The sequence below is a fragment of the Ambystoma mexicanum genome, chromosome 4p (assembly GCF_040938575.1).
Source record: "Ambystoma mexicanum isolate Mex_15411 chromosome 4p, UKY_AmexF1_1, whole genome shotgun sequence".
NCBI classification, from domain to species: domain Eukaryota; kingdom Metazoa; phylum Chordata; class Amphibia; order Caudata; family Ambystomatidae; genus Ambystoma; species Ambystoma mexicanum.
Window position 1 is genome coordinate 280,949,109 of NC_090927.1, and position 19,253 is coordinate 280,968,361.

Below are 19,253 nucleotides of genomic sequence, written 5' to 3' on the forward strand. Positions count from 1 at the left end.
AGATGTACTTCCTAAATTCAGAAATGTTGTCATATCAAGCGCTTATATCAGTCAACTGAGTCTGAGCTAGGCCATCAGCTATCATCCCTAAAAGGTGCATACTAAGCCGACTAATGGGAAGGCTATGAAAGCCCAACCTAACATTTTGATATATGGGAATCATTACTCACCGGAATCGTATTTCTGATGCTTGTATCTGCTTAGATTCACATGCTATGCATAGGCCGACATCTAGTGGAAGCTGCAGATTATTGCAGTTGTTTTCGAAACTCAAAAAAGGGACGTCGACAGGGCGTGCCAGTAATACTATCCCTAGTGTGACATCTACTGTACCCATGGTGCTTCACGTGTCCAGGTCCCTCAGATTGTTTTGTTTCTGATATGAGCTTGCATGAAGTGTAGCGCGAGTACAGGTGTAGTAAAGCAGATTATGTATCAGATAAAGCCCAGAAATCATCCTTGACCTTCTACTCCAAGGGGAGGAAGGGTGGGCGCATGTGAATCTAAGCAGATACAAGCATCAGAAATACAATTACGGTGAGAAATGTATCCCTTCTGAGACTTGTGAAATCTGCTTTGATCACATGCTATGCAAAGATTAGTGAGCAGCGTTTGGCGAAGGTAGTGGATTGTGAGAAGGTACAGCAGAAAATAGATTTTTTAGCATTGCTTGTCCCACCTGGGAATCTGCTTTAGAGTGCAAATGGCATCCAGCGAGACGTTTGCGATAAAAGCCAAGGTAGCTTCTGTACCCCTGGTGGAGTGAGCTCTTGGTGTGTAAGGCAGTGTTATATTTGATAGAGAGTAGCAGAGCTGTATGCATCTGACTTTTCATTTGGAGGTGGCATTTTTGGACACGCGGTCTCCTTAACTGCCTGGAGCTATGGAGACGACCAGTTGGTCTGTTTTCCTTAGCGGTCTGGTCTTGTTTACATAGTAAATGACCTCCCTCCTTACATCTAGTGTATGGCATTTTTTTTCAGCCGAGCTTGATGGATTTTGGAAGAAAGCTGGTAGTTCGATGGCCTGATTGACATGGACCTTTGAAATGAACTTAGGTGAAAACCTAATAAGTTGTTAATACCAATTTGTATTTGTGGATAACAAGGAAAGGGTTTTGCACTGACAAAGCTTGCAGTTCACTGACTCTCCTTATGGAGGTGATAGCCACCAGAAAAGCCGTTGTATATGTGAGGTGTTTAATGTTGGACTTATGCATAGGCACAAAGGAGGGTCCAATGACCTTTGCAAGTACTGCATTTAGGTTCCACACTTGCGGCGGGTTTGAAATAGGAGGGTGGAGTCTTTTTACTCCCCCCATGAATGCCTTAATTACCAGGATTTTCCACCAGGACACCTTACTCTGAGAAGTGGTCTACGTGGGTAGAGCCGCTAGGTGAACTTTGATGGAGTTATATACTAGCCCTGAGTCTAGTAAGTGAAGCATGTCATGAAGAATGTGTGATGGAGTACATTCTATTGGGTTTATTTTTTTTGACTGGCACCAAATTACTAATCTCTTCCACTTGTTAAAGTAACAGTGTTTAGTGTTTGATTTGCGTGCCTACTTGAGGATTTCCATACACCTTTGAGGTAGATTTAAATGGCCAAACTCTATGACTTCAGGAGCAAAGCTGCCAAGTTCATAGACTGAGGTTGAGGTTGTAATGTTGTCCCCCGTGCTGTGTGACCATGTAGAAGGGGCACGGGAGTTTGATCAGGTCGCACATCGCCAGTTTGCGCAGATGTGGATACTAAGGTTGTCTCTCCCACATAGGAGCAACTGGAATTAATGGCACTTGTTCTTTGTGCATCCTGTTAACCACTTTGCTCATCAGCAGAGTTGGGGGAAAAGCATAGGCAAATTTCCATGACCAGTTCATCCACAGGGCGTTCCCCTTGGAGTCGTGTTGGGGGAAACTGGATGTGAAGTCTGGACATTGTTTGTTTTGTCTTGTGGCGAACAAGTCTAGATGGGAGTAGACCCATTGTGTGAAGATGCAGTCTACGATATCTTTGTCGAGTTTCACTCATGCTCTTCTGGTAGAGGATTTCTGCTTAGTGGGTCTGCTAGAGAATTGAGTTCCCCTGGAACATGTTGCGATGTTACGAACATACCCCGCTTGAGTGCCCACTTCCAGATTCTTTGTGCTACCCTGGACAGACTTGGAGAGTGTATGCCCCCCTGATCTGTCAGGTGTGCTTGGAAGGCTTTTAATGCATTGAGCACTGCTAGAAGTTCCAGAAGGTTGATGTGATTCTGGGATGTGATCTGAGTCCACAGACCGTATGCTGTGAGATGAACGTAATGGGCCCACACCCGGTCAGTGATGGGTCCGTTGTGACAACCAACTGCACCACCGGGTCGTGAAAGGGTTTTCCCTTTAACAGATTCTCCGTTGTCCACAAGCATAGAGCTTGAACTAGGGTTGGAGAAACGAACACTAGATCGTCCCATCAACCGCTAGCCTGAGACCACTGTTTCGCCAACCACTCCTGCATTGGGCGCATGCACAATCGTGCGTGTGGGACCAGGTAAACGCATGATTCCATCATACCAAGCAGGCGCATTTCATTGCGTACAGTTATCTGGTGACCGGCTAGATACTGAGGTATTTGCACTAGTATGTTTTGTACTCTTTCGTTTGATGGAAAGACTAGACCCTCTTCTGTTTTTATGACAACTCCTAGGAACTGTTTGGTCTTGTTCGGTACAAGGATTGACTTTTTCTCGTTGATTGAGAAACCCAATTAAAAAAGTAAAATGATTGTTCTTTGGGTATTTTGCTTGCAAATTTGGGGGTTATCCCCTATGATCAGCCAGTCATCCAGTTAAAGGTACACCGGGATTGACTCCTTGCGTAGATATGCCACCACTACTGCCAGTACCTTGGTAAATACCCTTGGAGTGGAGGCTATGCCGAAGGGTAGCACCTTGAATTGTTAGTGCTGGCTCACTATTTTGAAACGCAAGAATCTTCTGTGCGCTGGGAACATTGAAATATGAATATCAAATTATGCATCATTCATATCCAAGTTTGCCATGTAATCCCCGCACTTTAGCAGTGGGACTACTTCCTATAGTGTTGTCATGTGGAATTTCCGTGGCTTGACATAGGTGTTTGCAGGACGCAGATCTAAGAAAGGGCGCATTATGAGGTCTTTTTTTGGTACAAGGAAGTACATTGAATAAATACCCTTGTTTATCTGGTTCACCGGGACGGTCTCTATGGCGTCCTTTATTAGCAGTGCTATCACCTCTTTCAACAGGAGGTATCTGGACTATCCATCGAAAATTGATTCATCGAAATGAAATCCTACAAAACGTATTCATTGAAAGTCATTTCCATCCTAATGCACTTTCATTGAATATATTACGTTGGATTTCAATTAGGGTAGGGTTAGAAGGGGTGCCCTTGGGGGTTGGTGGGGAGAACTCCCAACCCCCGTCCCAATAAAGAAAATGTTACACGAAGCTCCCCAGTGCCAAAATACTTTAAAGATTTCAGGTCTGGACAGCTCCATGTAACATTTTAACGTTAAAAAGAAATGCATCGAAATTTTATCTTTTACATTTAAAAGTACATATCCATTGAAACTTGTCCATTCCAATATTCGATGGACAAGTTTAAATGGAAATGTATTTTTAAATGTAAAAAATAACTTTTCGATGCATTTATTTTCGTTGTATCATTTTGATGGATTTGCTTTTCGATGGTTGGGATTCGATGGAAAGACCATAAACCCAATGATATGTTGTTCTTCCTGGTAGGTGTTTGTTTGTCTTGGTGGGCGGTTGGTTGGTTGCTGTATCAGCTCTATGCAAAAAACACCTCCACAGTCGAAGGTACCCACTTGTCCGAGGTGATTCCCTCCCATATGTGGGTAAAGTATGAAATGCGGCCTACTGGAGTAGCAGGGGAGGGAACCTGTATCGGGTGGTCATTGCTTGGGGGGTGTTGAGCCGCTTCTGGAGGAGGAGGACCTACCCCTACTGCGGGACATTCTTTGGCCTCTTTCAAAACCCTGTTGAGAGTACTGTCCCTGAGATGAACCACAGAATTAGCTTTGACCCTGGTTGTAATCAGATGCTGGTTGAGAGTTTTGCCCTCCAAAATGGCGGAAATGATATCCCCCGTACTTGTCCGGAGGGTTTATTGGTGAGCTGCCCCAATGATTTTAAGGTGTTGTATTCTTCTTTCACACTTCCACCGCTTTGCCAAGCAACATGTTGGGATCTATGGGCACATTAAGAATGGTAGCCTGACTCTCAAGCTGAAAGCCAGACTGGCGTAGCCGTGCATGGCGTTCGATCAACGTGCCCTCTGCTAAAATTCTTCCTGCATTGCCTGCTGCATCCAAGTTGTTCTTGAGGATGCAGTTTGCTCTTTGTTTACCCTCTACAATGGAGAGCGACAGTTGTATCTTTGGGGCTCTGGAACATACGCTATTTGCTCGCCCATCTCATTCCACTTGTGACAGTTGTAACTAGATAATAAAGTCGTGTTATTAGCAAGTCTAGTCTAGTAAGCTGCGGAAAAGGCTACTTTTATTCCAAAAGTGTACATCTTTTTACTCTCCTTGTCAGGAGGGGCTTCGGAAGAGCCTAGAGGTGTTCCTGCTCTCTTTCTAGTAGTTGTCACCACTAAGAAGTCAGGTTTTAACTGTCCCCTGGTGTAAAGGGGGTCTGAGGGTGCTGGCCGGAATACTTCAATGCGCGGGTTGACTGTCCGTATTAGATTAGGAGTAATCAGAGAGGGTTGGATGCGTCTCTGTACTGATTGAAATAAGGGGATAAATTGGGTAGCTGACTTCTTATCCCCTAGTATGTCCTTAACAAAGTCCTTATCCACTTGTGTCTCTTGTGTATCAATTTTGAAATGCTCTGCCGCCATTAGGAGCAGGTCATTATACTGTATTTGGTTATCCACTGGTGAGTCTGCCACCGGTGGGTCTGGGTGATCTGGCGACTGGATGACATATGCATCCTTGTCGTCATCATCATAAAATTGGTTGACATCACCCATTTCACCAATGTCATCTGGGTCTGTGTAAGTTCGAGGGTCCTGGGAGTCTTGCATAGTGTAAGCATGCTGCCCTAAATCCTGCTGCGAGGTGGAAGCTTGTGTGAGGTCTGTGCGGGCTGTTTTGGTGGAAGGCTGGGTAACTGCTGTAGTAGTTAGTGGCCCGCTGTGTGGGGCACCGTGAAGGTTTTAGAAGACCTTGGGCTGGTCATCGAAGAAATTAGCTAGGGAGGACATACGCCTCATGACCGTATCAATCTGTTTTGCTGTCTATTGAGATTAACTTGGGATTACTGGGGTAACAGAGGCAGGAGGGGGGGAGATGGTTCTGATGCAGGGGGTCTTTTATGGTGCATAGCCCCTGAAATGGTGCCCCCTCCCTGGGTCATGGTCCCCGGAATAGAGCCCTCTCCCTGTGTTTTAGAAGACTTATGATTTTTCGATGTCTGACTTTTTAGCAGAGTGTCCGGGATGTGTTTTTTTAATGAGTTTGCTCATCTTCGACCCGGTGTAGTCTTCGAAGAGGCCTTCGAGGCATCCTTCAATGGTCGGTGGTTGGCATGTGAGGGGGCTGTCGATGTGTCTTTCGATGCCCAGTCGTCGGCGTGTGGGGACTTCGTGGCTTTAGACACAGTGTCAGAAACGGACATGATTGTCTGTTTTGGGAGCCTGTCATGTGGCGACCATGAACACAATAGCCCAGAGGACAGGGAGCCTTCAGACCTCCCCCTTGCCGCCATTTGTGGTTTTCCAGCCTATGTCATGGTCGACTTTCAGCCGTGGAAGGTGTGTTTTGTGTAGTGCGACTGGGTCGTACTAGTGCCGCTGGGTGTTGTCCCTGTAGCCGAACCATTGGCCTGCCCGTTGGGGTTGGGGGCTTGCACGCGGGTATCTGACGGATCCCGATCGCCCTCTGCATCACTCTAGACATTGATGCTGCCGTCGCTGGAGGCTTTCTCGACATCCATGGCGGGCTCAGCCTGCATGGCGTGGGGCGCCAAGCGTTTTGGTTTGCGGTCCACAAGTGTTTCGGGCCTGAACAGTTTGCACGACTTGCACTGCCCTTCGGCGTGATCCCTTGGGAGAGAGAGATTGCACACCCGGTGCAAGTCTTTCCAAGGGAACTTTCGATTACAGGAGGGGCAGAACTTAAAGGGTGTATTCTCCATTATGTATGGTAATGGCAGCCTGGCGAAATAAGTGGGTGGAGAAGGGAATATGCATTCTCTAAATGAGAATGAAGAATAAACCTCCCCACTGTGAGGGCCGAGGCCGGTTGCGGCCTTCTGAGGCCGTGGCAAAGGTTTGGCGGGACGAGTTGTTGTAGTCGTCGACGATGGTAATACGTCCTTGATGCCGTCGCAGAGGATCTTGCGGTAGACAGATGTTAAAGGACAGAAAGAATATTCTAAGTTACATTTTTCTAAGCAATGGCGATAGCCAAGAAGGAACTCTGCAATATGCGACCAACTATGATGGCTAAAAAAAAACAATCTGAGGGACCTCGACACGTGAAGCACCATGGGTACAGTAGATGTCACACTAGGGATAGTATTACTGGCACGCCCTGTTGACGTCCCTTTTCTAGTTTCGCAAACAACAACTGTAATACTCTGCAGCTTCCACTAGATGTCCGCCTATGCATAGCATGTGATCTAAGCAGATTCCACAAGCCTCAGAAATATATATATATATATATATATAGGAAGGTCATCAAACCATGGCTCTCTAAGTGTTTTTGACTGTAAGTCTCATCAGCCCTAGCCAGTATAGTACATTTCCGAGGGACAATGGGAACCTTAGTCCAAAAGATCTGGCTAGCTGCAGCTTCAGGAAACCTGGTCTGAAATATCTGGAGAACCACAGGTGGCAGAATCACACAGGTGTTGTTTTGGAGTGACGTAAGAAAAATAGAACTGACTATGCTGGCAGTGATCTGCAACCTTTGGCCCCACAGATGTTTTGGACTACAACTCTAATAAGCCATAGCCAGTCTAGTCGATGGTGAGGAATCCTGGGATTTGTAGTCCATTACATCAAGTCAGCCACGGGTTGCAGACCCCTGAACTAGGGTGAAAGGCAATGGTGGGTCAGTTTATCAAAAGGTAAAAAGCAAATTGGATGAGCTGTGGAACCTGATGCCACGTTCTGTTGCAATATGTCCGAAAATAAGACCTTGTCTTTCATGTTCAGTGTATCTGTTACTGCTGCACCACCTGGGATGAACTGTTGAGGAACACCTGTTTGTTGTTTATCACATTCAATAGTTCTTAATAAGGCTGAACATTTGTGGCAAACAGCTGAAACTGGTTTGAATGTGTAGTGCATTGTTATTTGAGTCACATTGCATAGAAAATGTAAAAGCATTTTTGTGGTGCCAAAATGCACGAACAATTAAAATTAACTACATTAAAAATAGCTCAGGTTGGGCTACGTTTACCCTTTAGGCATATACATGTACGTATACCCTGTCCTTGTTGAAAAATAAAATACATTGGGGCCAATTCACATATAAATCCATTTGCATAGGCATAATAAGGCTTCAAACACCTGTAAATTGTTCATGCAGGTTGTTTCTCAAAGAATCACATGCAGCAAGTGAATTTTACACATGCAAATACAACAAAAAAGGAAATCACCAGACGCAAAACCCCTAGAAGTTCAAATAAACCTGGAAAGTTGGAGTGAAAAAATATCTTGTTACCTTTCAACTGAAAGTGGTGTTTAGCTTTATTGGGATGTGAACCAATTTCAGTGGAACATGTTAGAAAATAAAGTACAGTGTACTTCTGTGGATTTGCCTGTGCCCCAAATCTGTTCCCCATTTACTTTGTTTGGGCACAGTAGTATATCTCCAGACCCACCCATCTTGCATACAGTTCTAGTACAGTCTGCATTTCTTGAGAAAGTGCATACAACAACGTCAAAACAATGCTGAGAAAAATGAAATCTCAGCAATGAAGCTAGAATAAAGTAGATCTCCATCTTTGCACCTCAAACACTTCCTCTTTGCTTCTGCTTTCTCTTCTCCTCTCCCCTACTCAACTCCTGGCTGAAACTGTTACTGCACTGGTCACCTGGGCACCCTCTGATCTTGGACCTAGGACACCTCCGCCCGCCAGTTGCACACCTCCGCCCGCCAGTTGCACACCTGCACTGCCTCCCTGGCAACCCACGCAGTTGGCGACTGTTTTTCTGTATCCCTACAGTCCCCTATCAGCGCTTGCCACCAGCTGGCTGCACTTATTGCTTTTATTTATTCCATTTATTTGTTTTACTGTCGATCCCCTGTACTGCACTGCCCCTCTCTCTTCCCCCTGCACTTTACCCATTCCAACTTCCCCTGCACTTGCGCAATCTCAATGTCACCTGGCAAAGTAAGATCTTCTTCCCTCTGTCCCCCCTCGCCTCGCCGCACCTTGAAACACTTGTGTATAGGCGTGTTATAAATGCAATATCATATCATGTGCAGAAGATGGGGACTGCACCCTGTCTGGTGATTTCTGTTGGATCAGGGCGAGATTTGTTCCAGGTCCATCAAAACCACCACCTACACTGCCAGCAACAGGAAGTGTACAGGTGGTTTATCAATAATACACCTGAACTCCTTGCACAACAATTAAATACTTGGAAAGGAAGCCTGGACCAACCTGTAGCGAATTGAGAATAGTGAATATTACATTCAGCGCATTGTTGTCAGTGATCACGAGGCCTATTCCAAATCCCCACGTCAGGCCTAACATTGGTGTTAGGATGGCGACGCTTTTAGCGATCTTGACCAGGGTACTCTTCTCATCTTTTTTTGGCTTATCTCCAACGGACGGTCTTAGCAGTGTTATGATGACCACAGCGAGTATGATAAAATTTACAGCAACAATGGTCAAGGCGGGCACAACAAATGCAAGGAATGCCTTGGTGTTCTGAACGTTGAGCCAGCAGGCGTTGTCTTGTCTGTAATAGTCTTGTGGCCTTGTTGCCGCGATCGTGACCACTGAAATGACGAGTGGGCAGCCATAGCCCAGACTGAATGCTATAACGAGCATGGTCGTTAGACTCATGTCATGGAAGACGTAGATCATGCGATAAAAGAGAATAAGGCCCATGGTCAGCATCCAAAAGAACAACGACAGGTAGAAAAAGTGGGCAAAAAATGTAGCAGCATCACAGGCTTTCATTGCGCTGGGTATTGTATAGTTACTAGCAGTGGCATTAGACATGATTTGCGACATGCCTGCTCCGATCATGAACCAAATGTCTGCAATGAGAAGCGATACAGCAATGTTCACAAGGCAGACATGGCGCATGTACGATGTTTTATTTTTAGTAACTGATTTCCAAACCAGAGTCTCAATTATAATACAAGTAACCAAGCTTGCAATGGAAATGCCAACACCAATGTAAGTTATGTATGCTAATTCTTCATCGATATTGGTCCCTTTTGGCTTTGGGTTTGGTGTAGATGAGGACATTAACATTGAAAACGAAGTCAAGTGAGTGCATGTACAGTTCACTTCATTCTCGGTCTCATTTGCAGTGCAACCTGCTGCATCCCATTCTCCTGAGCCATCCATATCGAACTTCCAGGAGACGCATATGGCGTTAATTAGTGAGGTGTTTATTTTATCAAACGTCATAGATATTTGAAAATGTTCATTTACATTCGTGGTATTCTTCTCACCCACAACTGTTGTTGTCATAACCAGGCCATTCACCGTCGTATTCCCTTGGACACTTAAGAGATCTTGCATAGAGGAATACGCTATGGATATAATGCTGGCGTTGAGAACAGTGTACAGCGTTGTGGGGGAAATGTTCACTATCCCAAACACACCACTGTCGGAGAATGTAAAGTTCTGAAAGAAATGTTCAGTCCCACGGTTCACGACAATTCCTTTCAAAATAATGGTCTCTGTATTTATTTCAAAGGTGTCATTGATTTTAAGAGCTTCTGAGAATTTCTCTGTCGACTGAAGGAGCAGCGACCCGCCCTGAACCCTTATGGATTTGTTAAAACTGTTCCATGTCTCTGTTTTCTTCACGACGGCGTTGGCAGTATCAAGAAAATCCTGTAGTAAGCAGGAAACATGAATAATTAAAGATTTGCAAATACATAAAAAGGTCATGTAACACAACATAAACATGAAATTGAAAGGGCAACCTTTAAAATACGTGTGCTTTTGCGCTGTCTTTCTAATGGAGAGAACATTGATTTTGATCCGACACCTCATGAGATTGACATGTCACTAAGTTCTTGATACTGTTTGAATCCTGCTAATGAAAGGCAAAGGCTGCTTTAATACATTGATGGTAACGTTGTTTCAATCTACTGAAAGTGTAAATAAAAGCGAGAAAGACATAACATTTAGCCTCATTACAAATTCGGTAGTACAGTACCTTTCAACGGTAATTCCATTAGTGCCATTTTTGTTGTTGTTGCAATGGAATAACCGCCAGTGTGCACCATGAAATTCTGACTTTTGAGGTGAAGTGGAGGATTCGCTATAGCATTCAGCTCTGGGGAAATCCTTCACTTCACCTCCAAAATTCATAAGGTTTACCGTAGTGGAATTACTGCGTATTGTGGACTCCAAAAAGGGGCATTAACACCACTCGTCATCCTATGGAGGTACAGTAAATGAGTTAGGGAGTCATTCCGACTGTATTTCCACCAAACTCGTAACGAGGCTGATTGTCTGCGTATATATGACCTCAATGAATTCATACATTGCGCACATTATGTGTTCCACAATTATATTTCTTAACATGCTGGATCTGTCAAGTACTCTTTTCTCTGTATATGAGTAAGTGGGATTGATATTATCATTCTGGGCTTGGAAATTCTGCATACAAAATCCTGAATGTGCAGTATTAGGACAGAATCACGGTAAAACACGTTCATTCAAAGTCGCAGCTATGCTGCCAAAGAACAGGGAGCAGAATCATCCACCCTGTGCTGTTTGAAGTCAACATCTGATCCTGCACAGGACGGCACGCTGTGATCCCTATGAAGATTTTCAAAATAAGTAACCCATGCCGCCTCAGGAACACTATCCTGGATCGAGTTGCACTCCCTGCCCTTCCAGGCATCAACCTGACGACAGAAGCCTCTAGAGTCACCCTACTTAGAGGCCGGGAGAAGTTTACCCCAAAGCTGGCCAGAATATTCTGCCTTTTTCTCTCTAAGCAACTTACAATAGTTTGTCCTTGCTTCAGCCAGCGCCCCAGTACCCAACTACCTGGGACCGTTGGCAAGCTCAATCAATAAATTCTTGGCAGCACGACAACCCCCATCATACCCCTAAAAGTTACAAACTTCACTGGTGCAGGATCGCAGGAAGGCCATTGGCCTATGCAACATTTTATACCACCTCACAATTCAAGCTTCTGGATTGGCTAGAACGTGTCTTCCTAGGCCTTGGACCCTGTCTGGTCACAGAGCTGAGTGTACCTTTTCAAGGTGATGGGAAAGCATATGGAGGGCGGCATGTTTCATACTGTTACCACTGTATGATCACCTAACCCTGAGAGAGTGCCTGCAGGTTGAAGTTTTGGTGGGCAACACTTGTATCATTCTACTTCGTCTTGCTGCAGCATCTCTTCCCACCACGAGTAAATGAGCATTGTCCTGTTCTGCTGGGTCGCGTGTGAGAGGACCGCAAAACGAAGTCCTTCTATCTGCAATTATGAGGATTTTATTCTGATTTCTTGCAGGTGGTTTGCTGCCTCGGGAACCAGGATTTTTCCACCTGCCCCTTTGTCCTTGACCAGCTCTGTGAACATGAGCTCTGCGCCTCGTGCTGTATTTGTTTGTTTATTTTATTGAGCGCACCAAACCGCTATCTGGGTACTTTACAAGTAGCAAAGGTACAGGCACGACAGTAATAAATCACACAAGGTATTTCCAAAGGTCGTTACAGCCAAGTAAGTATATACATATGCATGCAACAGGCATGGAGGTCCAGTTAATTTTTACAAGGAAGCCGAGAAACATACAGTTGCTTATACATGGCTAGGCAGATAGCAGTATTTATGTCTCTAGTGTCATTAGCCAGGCTTTGGTGTTCTTTCTGAAGCTGAAATATGAGGATTCAGATTTTGAGGTTAATGGGGAGTGAGTTCCATAATTTATCGGCCATCACTAGGAAGCTACTAACTCCAGCTTTTTGTACCTTATAGGTAGGTACATTTAGGCAGTGCGATTGTGCTGATCTCAGTGGTCGTTCTGACATTTTTCTGGTGAATTTGTTGGATAAGTATGTAGGTGCATAATTAGCAAGACATTTGTGTGTGAGGGTCAGTGATTTGAGGTTAATTCTATCTTTGACTGCGAGCCAGTTAGTGCTGCGTATGATAGTTGAGATATGTTGAGTTCTGGGAATATTGAATATGGTTCTCAGCACGTTGTTCTGTAAGGTCTGGGGCTTGGTTAGGTTACATTTACTGGAGCCTAGATATAATGCATTGCAGTAGTCGAGCTTTGATAAGATCAAAGCTCTTGCCAGTGTGATGCAACTATCTAGGGACAGGAAGGGTTTGCAGGCATTGATGAGCTTGCAAGTATAAGATGTGGCCGAGGAGGTGGTATTGAATTGTCTCTTTAAGTTAAATGTAGAGTCAAGGTAAAAGCCCAAGGTTTTCACCTCTCTGGAGACTTTTAAATTGTTGCCGTCAATTGTGAATGACTTAAAATGGGTGGTTAGGTTGTTTAGTCTGGCTGATGATCCGACAAGGAGGAGCTACGTCTTTTCGTCATTCAGGCAGAGTCCATGGTTGGCCATCCATGCCTGAATGATCAGATAGAATTTATTGAGGAGCGAGGAGTCTGTTTCATGGTTGCCCGAGATGGGTATGAGGATCTGGGTGTCATCTGAATAATTAGTGTAGATGTCATCCAGGTTGTCAAGAGCGTCTAACAAGGGCTTAGTAAATAGGTTATAAAGTGTTGGTGAGACACAGGATTCTTGTGGGACACCACAAGTGATAGATATAGGTTAGAAGAGAATACTCTCATGGTACGTTTGTCTAAGAAGGACTGAATCCATGCCGTGGCTTCGTTAGAGAAATGTGCGGCTGAGGTCAAGTGGTTGCAAAGGACTTTGTGATGCAAAAGGTCGAATGCGGCTGAGAGATCTAAAAGGAGGAGAATAGCTAGTTTTCCAATGTCCTTTAGGCTGTCCATATGGTTTTTTAGGTCAATTAACGCTGTTTCGGTTTTGTGTTTGGGTCTAAAGCAAGATTGTCTTAGGCCGAGGAGATTATTTGATTCTAGGAAGGCTTGGATTTGGAGATAGGCCGACTTATCTAATATTTTAAGAAGGAAGGGGACAGTAGTTAAGGGCCTATAGTTAGTGGGTTTGTTAGGGTCTAAGTTGTTTTGGTTTTTTTTTAAATCTTTTAAGTTTGTCGGGACTGAGCAGGAGTCAAAGGATAAGTTTAGGAGTGAGGTGATAAACAGGGCTAATTCTCTGGCAGCCTCTTTAATGATGGGAGCTGGACAGGCGTCGCCTTCACATCTAGATGGCTTGAGAGTTGTTATTATTTCTGTTACCTCCTTGATGGTGACATAGGTGAACTTGAAACGGTTGCAGGCTTTCTTAAGGATAGGGGCCAAGTAAGGTTCTGTTAAGTCTTTGGCTATGTTAAGTTTTTTAATTTCTATTTTCTTTTGCAGGAGAGAAATCTTATTGGTTAAGGCGTCTTGGATATTAGTGCACCTAGTTTTGTCCTTGGTACAGGTTTCAGATTGGGGAGTAGGAGACTCTAGTTCTTTGAGGATTGTGAATAATTCTCGGGTGTTGGAGCTAGCTTTATTGATTCTGTCATTAAACGTGTTTTTTTTGGTTTGAAGGATCTCAGTTTTGAATTTTTTTGTTAGCAGGGACAGTTTTTCACTGTTCTCACTAGAAGGGTTAGTCTTCCAATGGGTTTATGCTCTTCTTTTCTCATTGCATAAGGCTTCGAGTTGTGGGGTAAACCAGGAATTGAGGTGGGCCTTTGGTTTTTCTTTCCACATTTTCAGCGGTGCAATTTTGACGATCGCTGTTTTGATGGTAGCATTGTAGAGTTCAACCAATGCAGTAGGGTCGCTGTTAGGGGGTGGGTGTTTGTAATGGTTTGCAGTAGTGGTAGTAGACTATCAAAAGTGATGTCACGCTTGTTTCTGGTTAGGGAGGGAGGGGCTAAAGGATTGGAGATGATTAAGGGTTTGACCAGGAGGGTGAAGGAAATAAGGTGGTGGTCGGTCCAGGCGCCTTGTTCATTAGAAGTAATCTCAGTATAACAATGAATGTCTGCCAGCCAGTCAAGTATCCTTCCCTTACTGTGTGTGGGGAGGTTGATCCGTTGAGTAAAGCCAAGTTCAGTGATAATGTTAGCTAGAGTGGATGCATTGTTGTCATTGGTGTCATGGAGGGCGAGATTGAAATCTGCAAGTGTGATGATCTGCGAGTTGGGCCTGGTGTTGGAGGAGAACAGGGAGATAATATCTTGCTCAATGGATGAGATGGGGCTGGGATGGCAATAGATAAAATGGATTGTTATAGTGCATGAAGGTGAGAGGGGCAGTTTGACTGTGATGAGTTCACCGTAAGGGAAGTGAAGTTGAGAGCAGACTCTAAGACCCAGGGAATTTCTGGCAATGAAGGCTAGAACTCCGTCTCGGGAGGTTTCTCTGTCCCGTCTTATTAGGGTGTAATTGTCTGGAATTGCTAATGAGAGAGAAGGGCCTGAGGCGAGTGCAGCCAGGTTTCTGTCACTGCTAGGAAATGTAGTTGGTTGGCAATAAGGTCAGCAATGTCTAGGGCGTGGGCAGGTATGGATCTGGCATTTATTAATGCTCCTTTGATGTGGGGGTGGTCTGGATGGCCGTGTGTTGCTGTGGTGGGGATGGAGTGTAGGTAATGGTGGATTTTAAGATAGAAATGATTTTCTTTTTCTGGACTGATTCGGAGTAGGCTGTATGTATGGATGGTAATGTGGGCGCAGTAAGGAGCCTAGAGCTGAACCTTGAATTCCTAAAGCTGGTGGAGCAAGATAGGTTGGGCGTAGGTTTGGTAGCATACTGCTGAATCCATTGGGCCGGTGAGAGTGGGCTTTGGAGATGTGCAGTCAGTGTGTTGTTCTGAGCGATGTTACGCTTTGTCATGTTGGACTGGACCGGTAGGCATGGTGGTAGGAATGGGGTGGGTTTAATGAGCTTTGCCTGTGGTAGTGTAAGGCTCATGGCGAGTGAAATCGTAAATTTGTGGGTGAGAGGCATCTTGGTAGCTGGAGTGCTGCCTTGAGACGAGGAATAGGGTGGTGGGAAGTTAGAATGATTGTTAGTGTTAGTATTTGTAAAGTTTTTAAACTATGTTTGTTAGGCACTCGGATGGACAGGGTGTTGTACATGGCTAGCGATTGGAGCATGGGTCAGTTTATTTGTATTTATTTTATTTGTAAAGTGCTCCTGTCCCTGGGGCATCTGGGTGCATGTCTTACAGAACATGGTGTTACGCAAAAAATATACAATCTTTTCATAGGTTACAGCATGAAGTCAGGACAATATACAGTATTGAATACAGGCAGGTACAATAAAAACGGGTAACAGCAAGTGGCAGAGCCATAAAGGGAGCACAGTAAGATTGCATTATATAGAGGGGGCTAGTAGGGGGATGTGTGGAAAGGAGAACCCTCTAGTACTCCCAGCCAAGAATAGCTAAGCTTATCAGTGCTGCCCAGCAAGATCGAGTTCCTGGAGCCAACGTTTCGCATTGCTCTTAAATAGTTGGAAGGAAGGTTTGGATCTGAGGGAGGAGGGAAGCGTGTACCAGAGCTTGGCCGCCAGAACAGGGAAACTGGAGCCTTCGGATTTTTGGAGCTTAGATCTAGGGATGGACTTGGTGTGAACTTGAGCAGCTCTTGGTGGCCTTGTGGAGGTGTGTGGAGAGAGTCTGTTAGTGAGGTATGCTGGGGCAAGTTTCCCCCTTGCTTTGTGCGTTAAAGCAAGTGTTTTAAGGGAGATTCTGTGCTCAACAGACAGCCAGTGAAGGCTACATCTTGTGTCCGATATGTGGAGCTTCTTTGGAATGTTGAGAGCGGCCCTGATGGCATTGTTTTGTGTTACTTGCAGCTTATTGATATTTCTGTGGCTGATCCCCAAGTAGAGGGCATTGCAATGATCAATTTTGGCCATAACTATGGTTCGAGCAAGAGTAATACTGTTGGATGTTGTCAGGAAGGGCCTACACGCAGTGATTAGTTTGCAAGTGTACCTTGACGCTGCTACCACAGCATTAGTTTGTCTAGAGGCATCAAGGTAAATACCAAGAGTTTTAGTATTATTAGAGACCTTGATAGTGTTGCCATCAATAGTGAAGGATTTGAAGGCAGGGTCTAATTTATTAAGTCTGGTGTGAGAACCGAGGATTAGTAACTCAGTTTTCTTATCGTTTAGGCAGAGTCCTTGATGCGCCATCCAGGCTTGGATGACTGAATAGATTTTGTTGAGGGCTTTTGTATCTGTTGCGTGGTCTCCGGTAATGGGAATGAGTATCTGGGTGTCGTCAGCGTAATTGGTATATGTGACACGTAGATGATCAAGAAATGTCGAAGAGAGGCTTTGTGAAGACATTATAAAGTGTAGGGGAGACACATGACCCTTGCGGGACCCCACAGAATACTAGCAAAGGTTCAGCGGAAGCAGATGGTGAGAAGACCATAATAGTTCTATTTGCAAGGAAAGATCTAATCCAGGATGTAGCTGTATCAGAGAAGTGGGCAGCTGTTTTCAGGTGGTGGCATAGAGTTTGGTGGTTGACCAAGTCAAAAGCCGCCGATAGGTCAAGCAGTAGTAGGAGGGCTTATTTATCCTTATCTTTTATGTCTTGGAATTGTGTTATGAGGTCAATCAGGGCCGTTTCCGTACCATGTCTGGGGCGGAAGCCTGATTGCCTGAAGCCCAAGAGATTGTTAGTTTCTAGATAAGCCTGTATTTGCAGGTAGGCTGCCTGGTCCAGTATTTTTAGTAAAAAGGGAACCGTTGTGATGGGTCTATAGTTTATTTTTTATTTATTTATTTCTATAGTTGGAAGGGTTACTAGGGTTGAGGGTGGGTTTTTGATTAATAGGATGACCCAAGCATCTTTTAGGTTATCAGGCACAATTCCTGTTTTAAAGGAGGAGTTAATGAGATTGGTAATGAAAGGAGCATGGTCATGTGCAGCCGCTTTAATGACAGGTGCGGGGCATAGGTAACCTTGACAGTTGGACGGTTTGAGATTCCCGATGATATTTTCCACGTGGACAAAGGTGAGAAACTAAATGGTTTATGAGGGCTCAGGAAGGGTGATATTATACATGGCTGGTTTGGATTCTGGATCTGTAAGTAGGTTACATTGTTTTACATTCATTTTAGTTTGTAACATCGATATTTTATCAAGGAGAGCATTTTGGGTGTTGGTACACCATAAGGCATCCGTGATACATTTGTCAGTGGGGGCAATAGGAGATTCCAGCTCTTTGAGAATCTTGAACAGTTCTTTTGTATTGGATTCAGCTTGTATGATTCGTTTATTATAGGTGTCTTTTTTTGGCTAAAATGATAGCTTCTTGTAATTGGAGGAAGCTATAGTCAGGGTATTTTTATTGGTTTCAGACAGGCAGTTTTTCCAGTGTTCCTCAGCATTTCTTTGCGCAGCTCTCGTAAGTGCGGTGTAAACCAGGAGTTGAGGTGAGATCGTGGTTTGGGTTTGAACAGTTTTAGGGGGGCTATGATGTTTAATGCTTTCAGGATGGCATGATTGTACAAATCCACTAGGACTGTAGGGTCTGAGTGGGAGGATGATGTGTTATTGAGGAGGGGAAGAATAAGCGGGAGAAGTTTATCTGTTCTAATGTCCTTCTTATTACGGGTATGAGTAGCCGGGGCAATGTTCAGATTTGGACTATGTGGGGTGGCTTTAATAGAGAAGGTTATTTTGTGGTGGTCTGACCAGATGCATGGTGTGATGGATATCAGATTGGTTATGCAATTGAGGTCTGCAAACCAGTCTAGGGTTCTTCCTTTGATATGTGTAGGCTTGTGAATGTGGTGGGTGTAACCCAGATCTGATAATGTACTAGCTAAATCAAGGGCATTGGTGTTCATGGGGTCTTTGAAGCCAAGATTAAAATCTCTGAGTATTATGCTTTGCGAGTTAGGTTTAGCATTGGTGGTAGGGAGCATCGCGAAATCCTCAGAGAATGTAGAAAGAAGTCCAGGTGGCCGGTGGATAAGATGTACTGTGTCCGTATGATTTGGTGATAGAGCAATTTAATAGATAGAGATTCAGCAGAGGGGATCTGAAGGTTGGGAATAGCTCTGATATCGATAGAGTTCTTAAAAATGAAGGCAATCCTGCCTCCTTTCACTTGGTTGGTGTTTCTATCGCATCTGATTATGGCATAGTTTTTTTTTTTTTAAATATATTTTTATTTTATATAACCAAACAACAATACAACAGAACATAAATAAACACATTAAACAACATAAACACTGCAAACCCCATCCCTCCCCCCTATGAGCCTGTATGATTTTCGCAATCGGTATCCGCTTCGTGCGGCGGGGCATCATCGCCCTCAGATTCAACAGGAGCCGACACTGTTCCAAACAGCTCGGCTATCATCAATTTCCATGCCATGAGGGAGCCCAGTTACTCTTCCTCCCCTGCATTACTGGCATCCCGCCACACCGCTGTCTCAGCCTCCGGCCATTTTTGTAAATCCCTCTACCAGACCTCCACTCGTGGCTTCTGGCATTCCTTCCATCTCATGGCAATCCTACTTTTAGCAAGCACATATGCCAAATCTTTCAGTTTCTCAACATGTCTGAGTTTTCGCGCTCTAGGATATCCCCCCAGCAAGCAGGCCCAGGCTGAATCCACTTTGAGCGTGACACCCTTTCCTGCCAGCTTCTGCGCCACTTCGCCCCAGTAGCTTGAGATTACTGGGCACGCCCAGAACATGTGTATCATGCCCGCATTCTCCTCGTCACACTTAGGGCACGCCTGGCGTCCAGTGTTCCGAAATTTGGATATTCTCAAGGGGGTCATGTATGCCCTGTGTGTTATATATAGCTGTATTTGCTTGAACCTGGCATTTCTCGATACCCTTTTGTGATACCCCAACGCGCGTTCCCACAACCCATTTGCCATCGGGGCCCCCATCTCTGTTTCCCATTCCAGTCTCAAGTGCACTAAGTCATTCCCAACC

General features: G+C 44.7%; 1 protein-coding gene across 2 annotated transcripts in view; it reads right to left on the minus strand.

Annotated features, from left to right (window-relative positions):
* The window catches only part of LOC138453203 (adhesion G protein-coupled receptor F5-like), a 939,048-nt gene that overhangs the window by 91,829 nt on the left and 827,966 nt on the right, over positions 1-19,253 (minus strand). The window contains exon 17 of one of the 2 annotated variants that reach the window (XM_069605830.1): positions 8,675-10,090. The exons of the other annotated variant lie outside the window; for it this stretch is intronic. Coding sequence (XP_069461931.1) covers positions 8,675-10,090 — 1,416 coding nt within the window. The remainder of the gene's footprint in view (positions 1-8,674; positions 10,091-19,253) is intronic. 2 annotated transcript variants of the gene reach the window in all.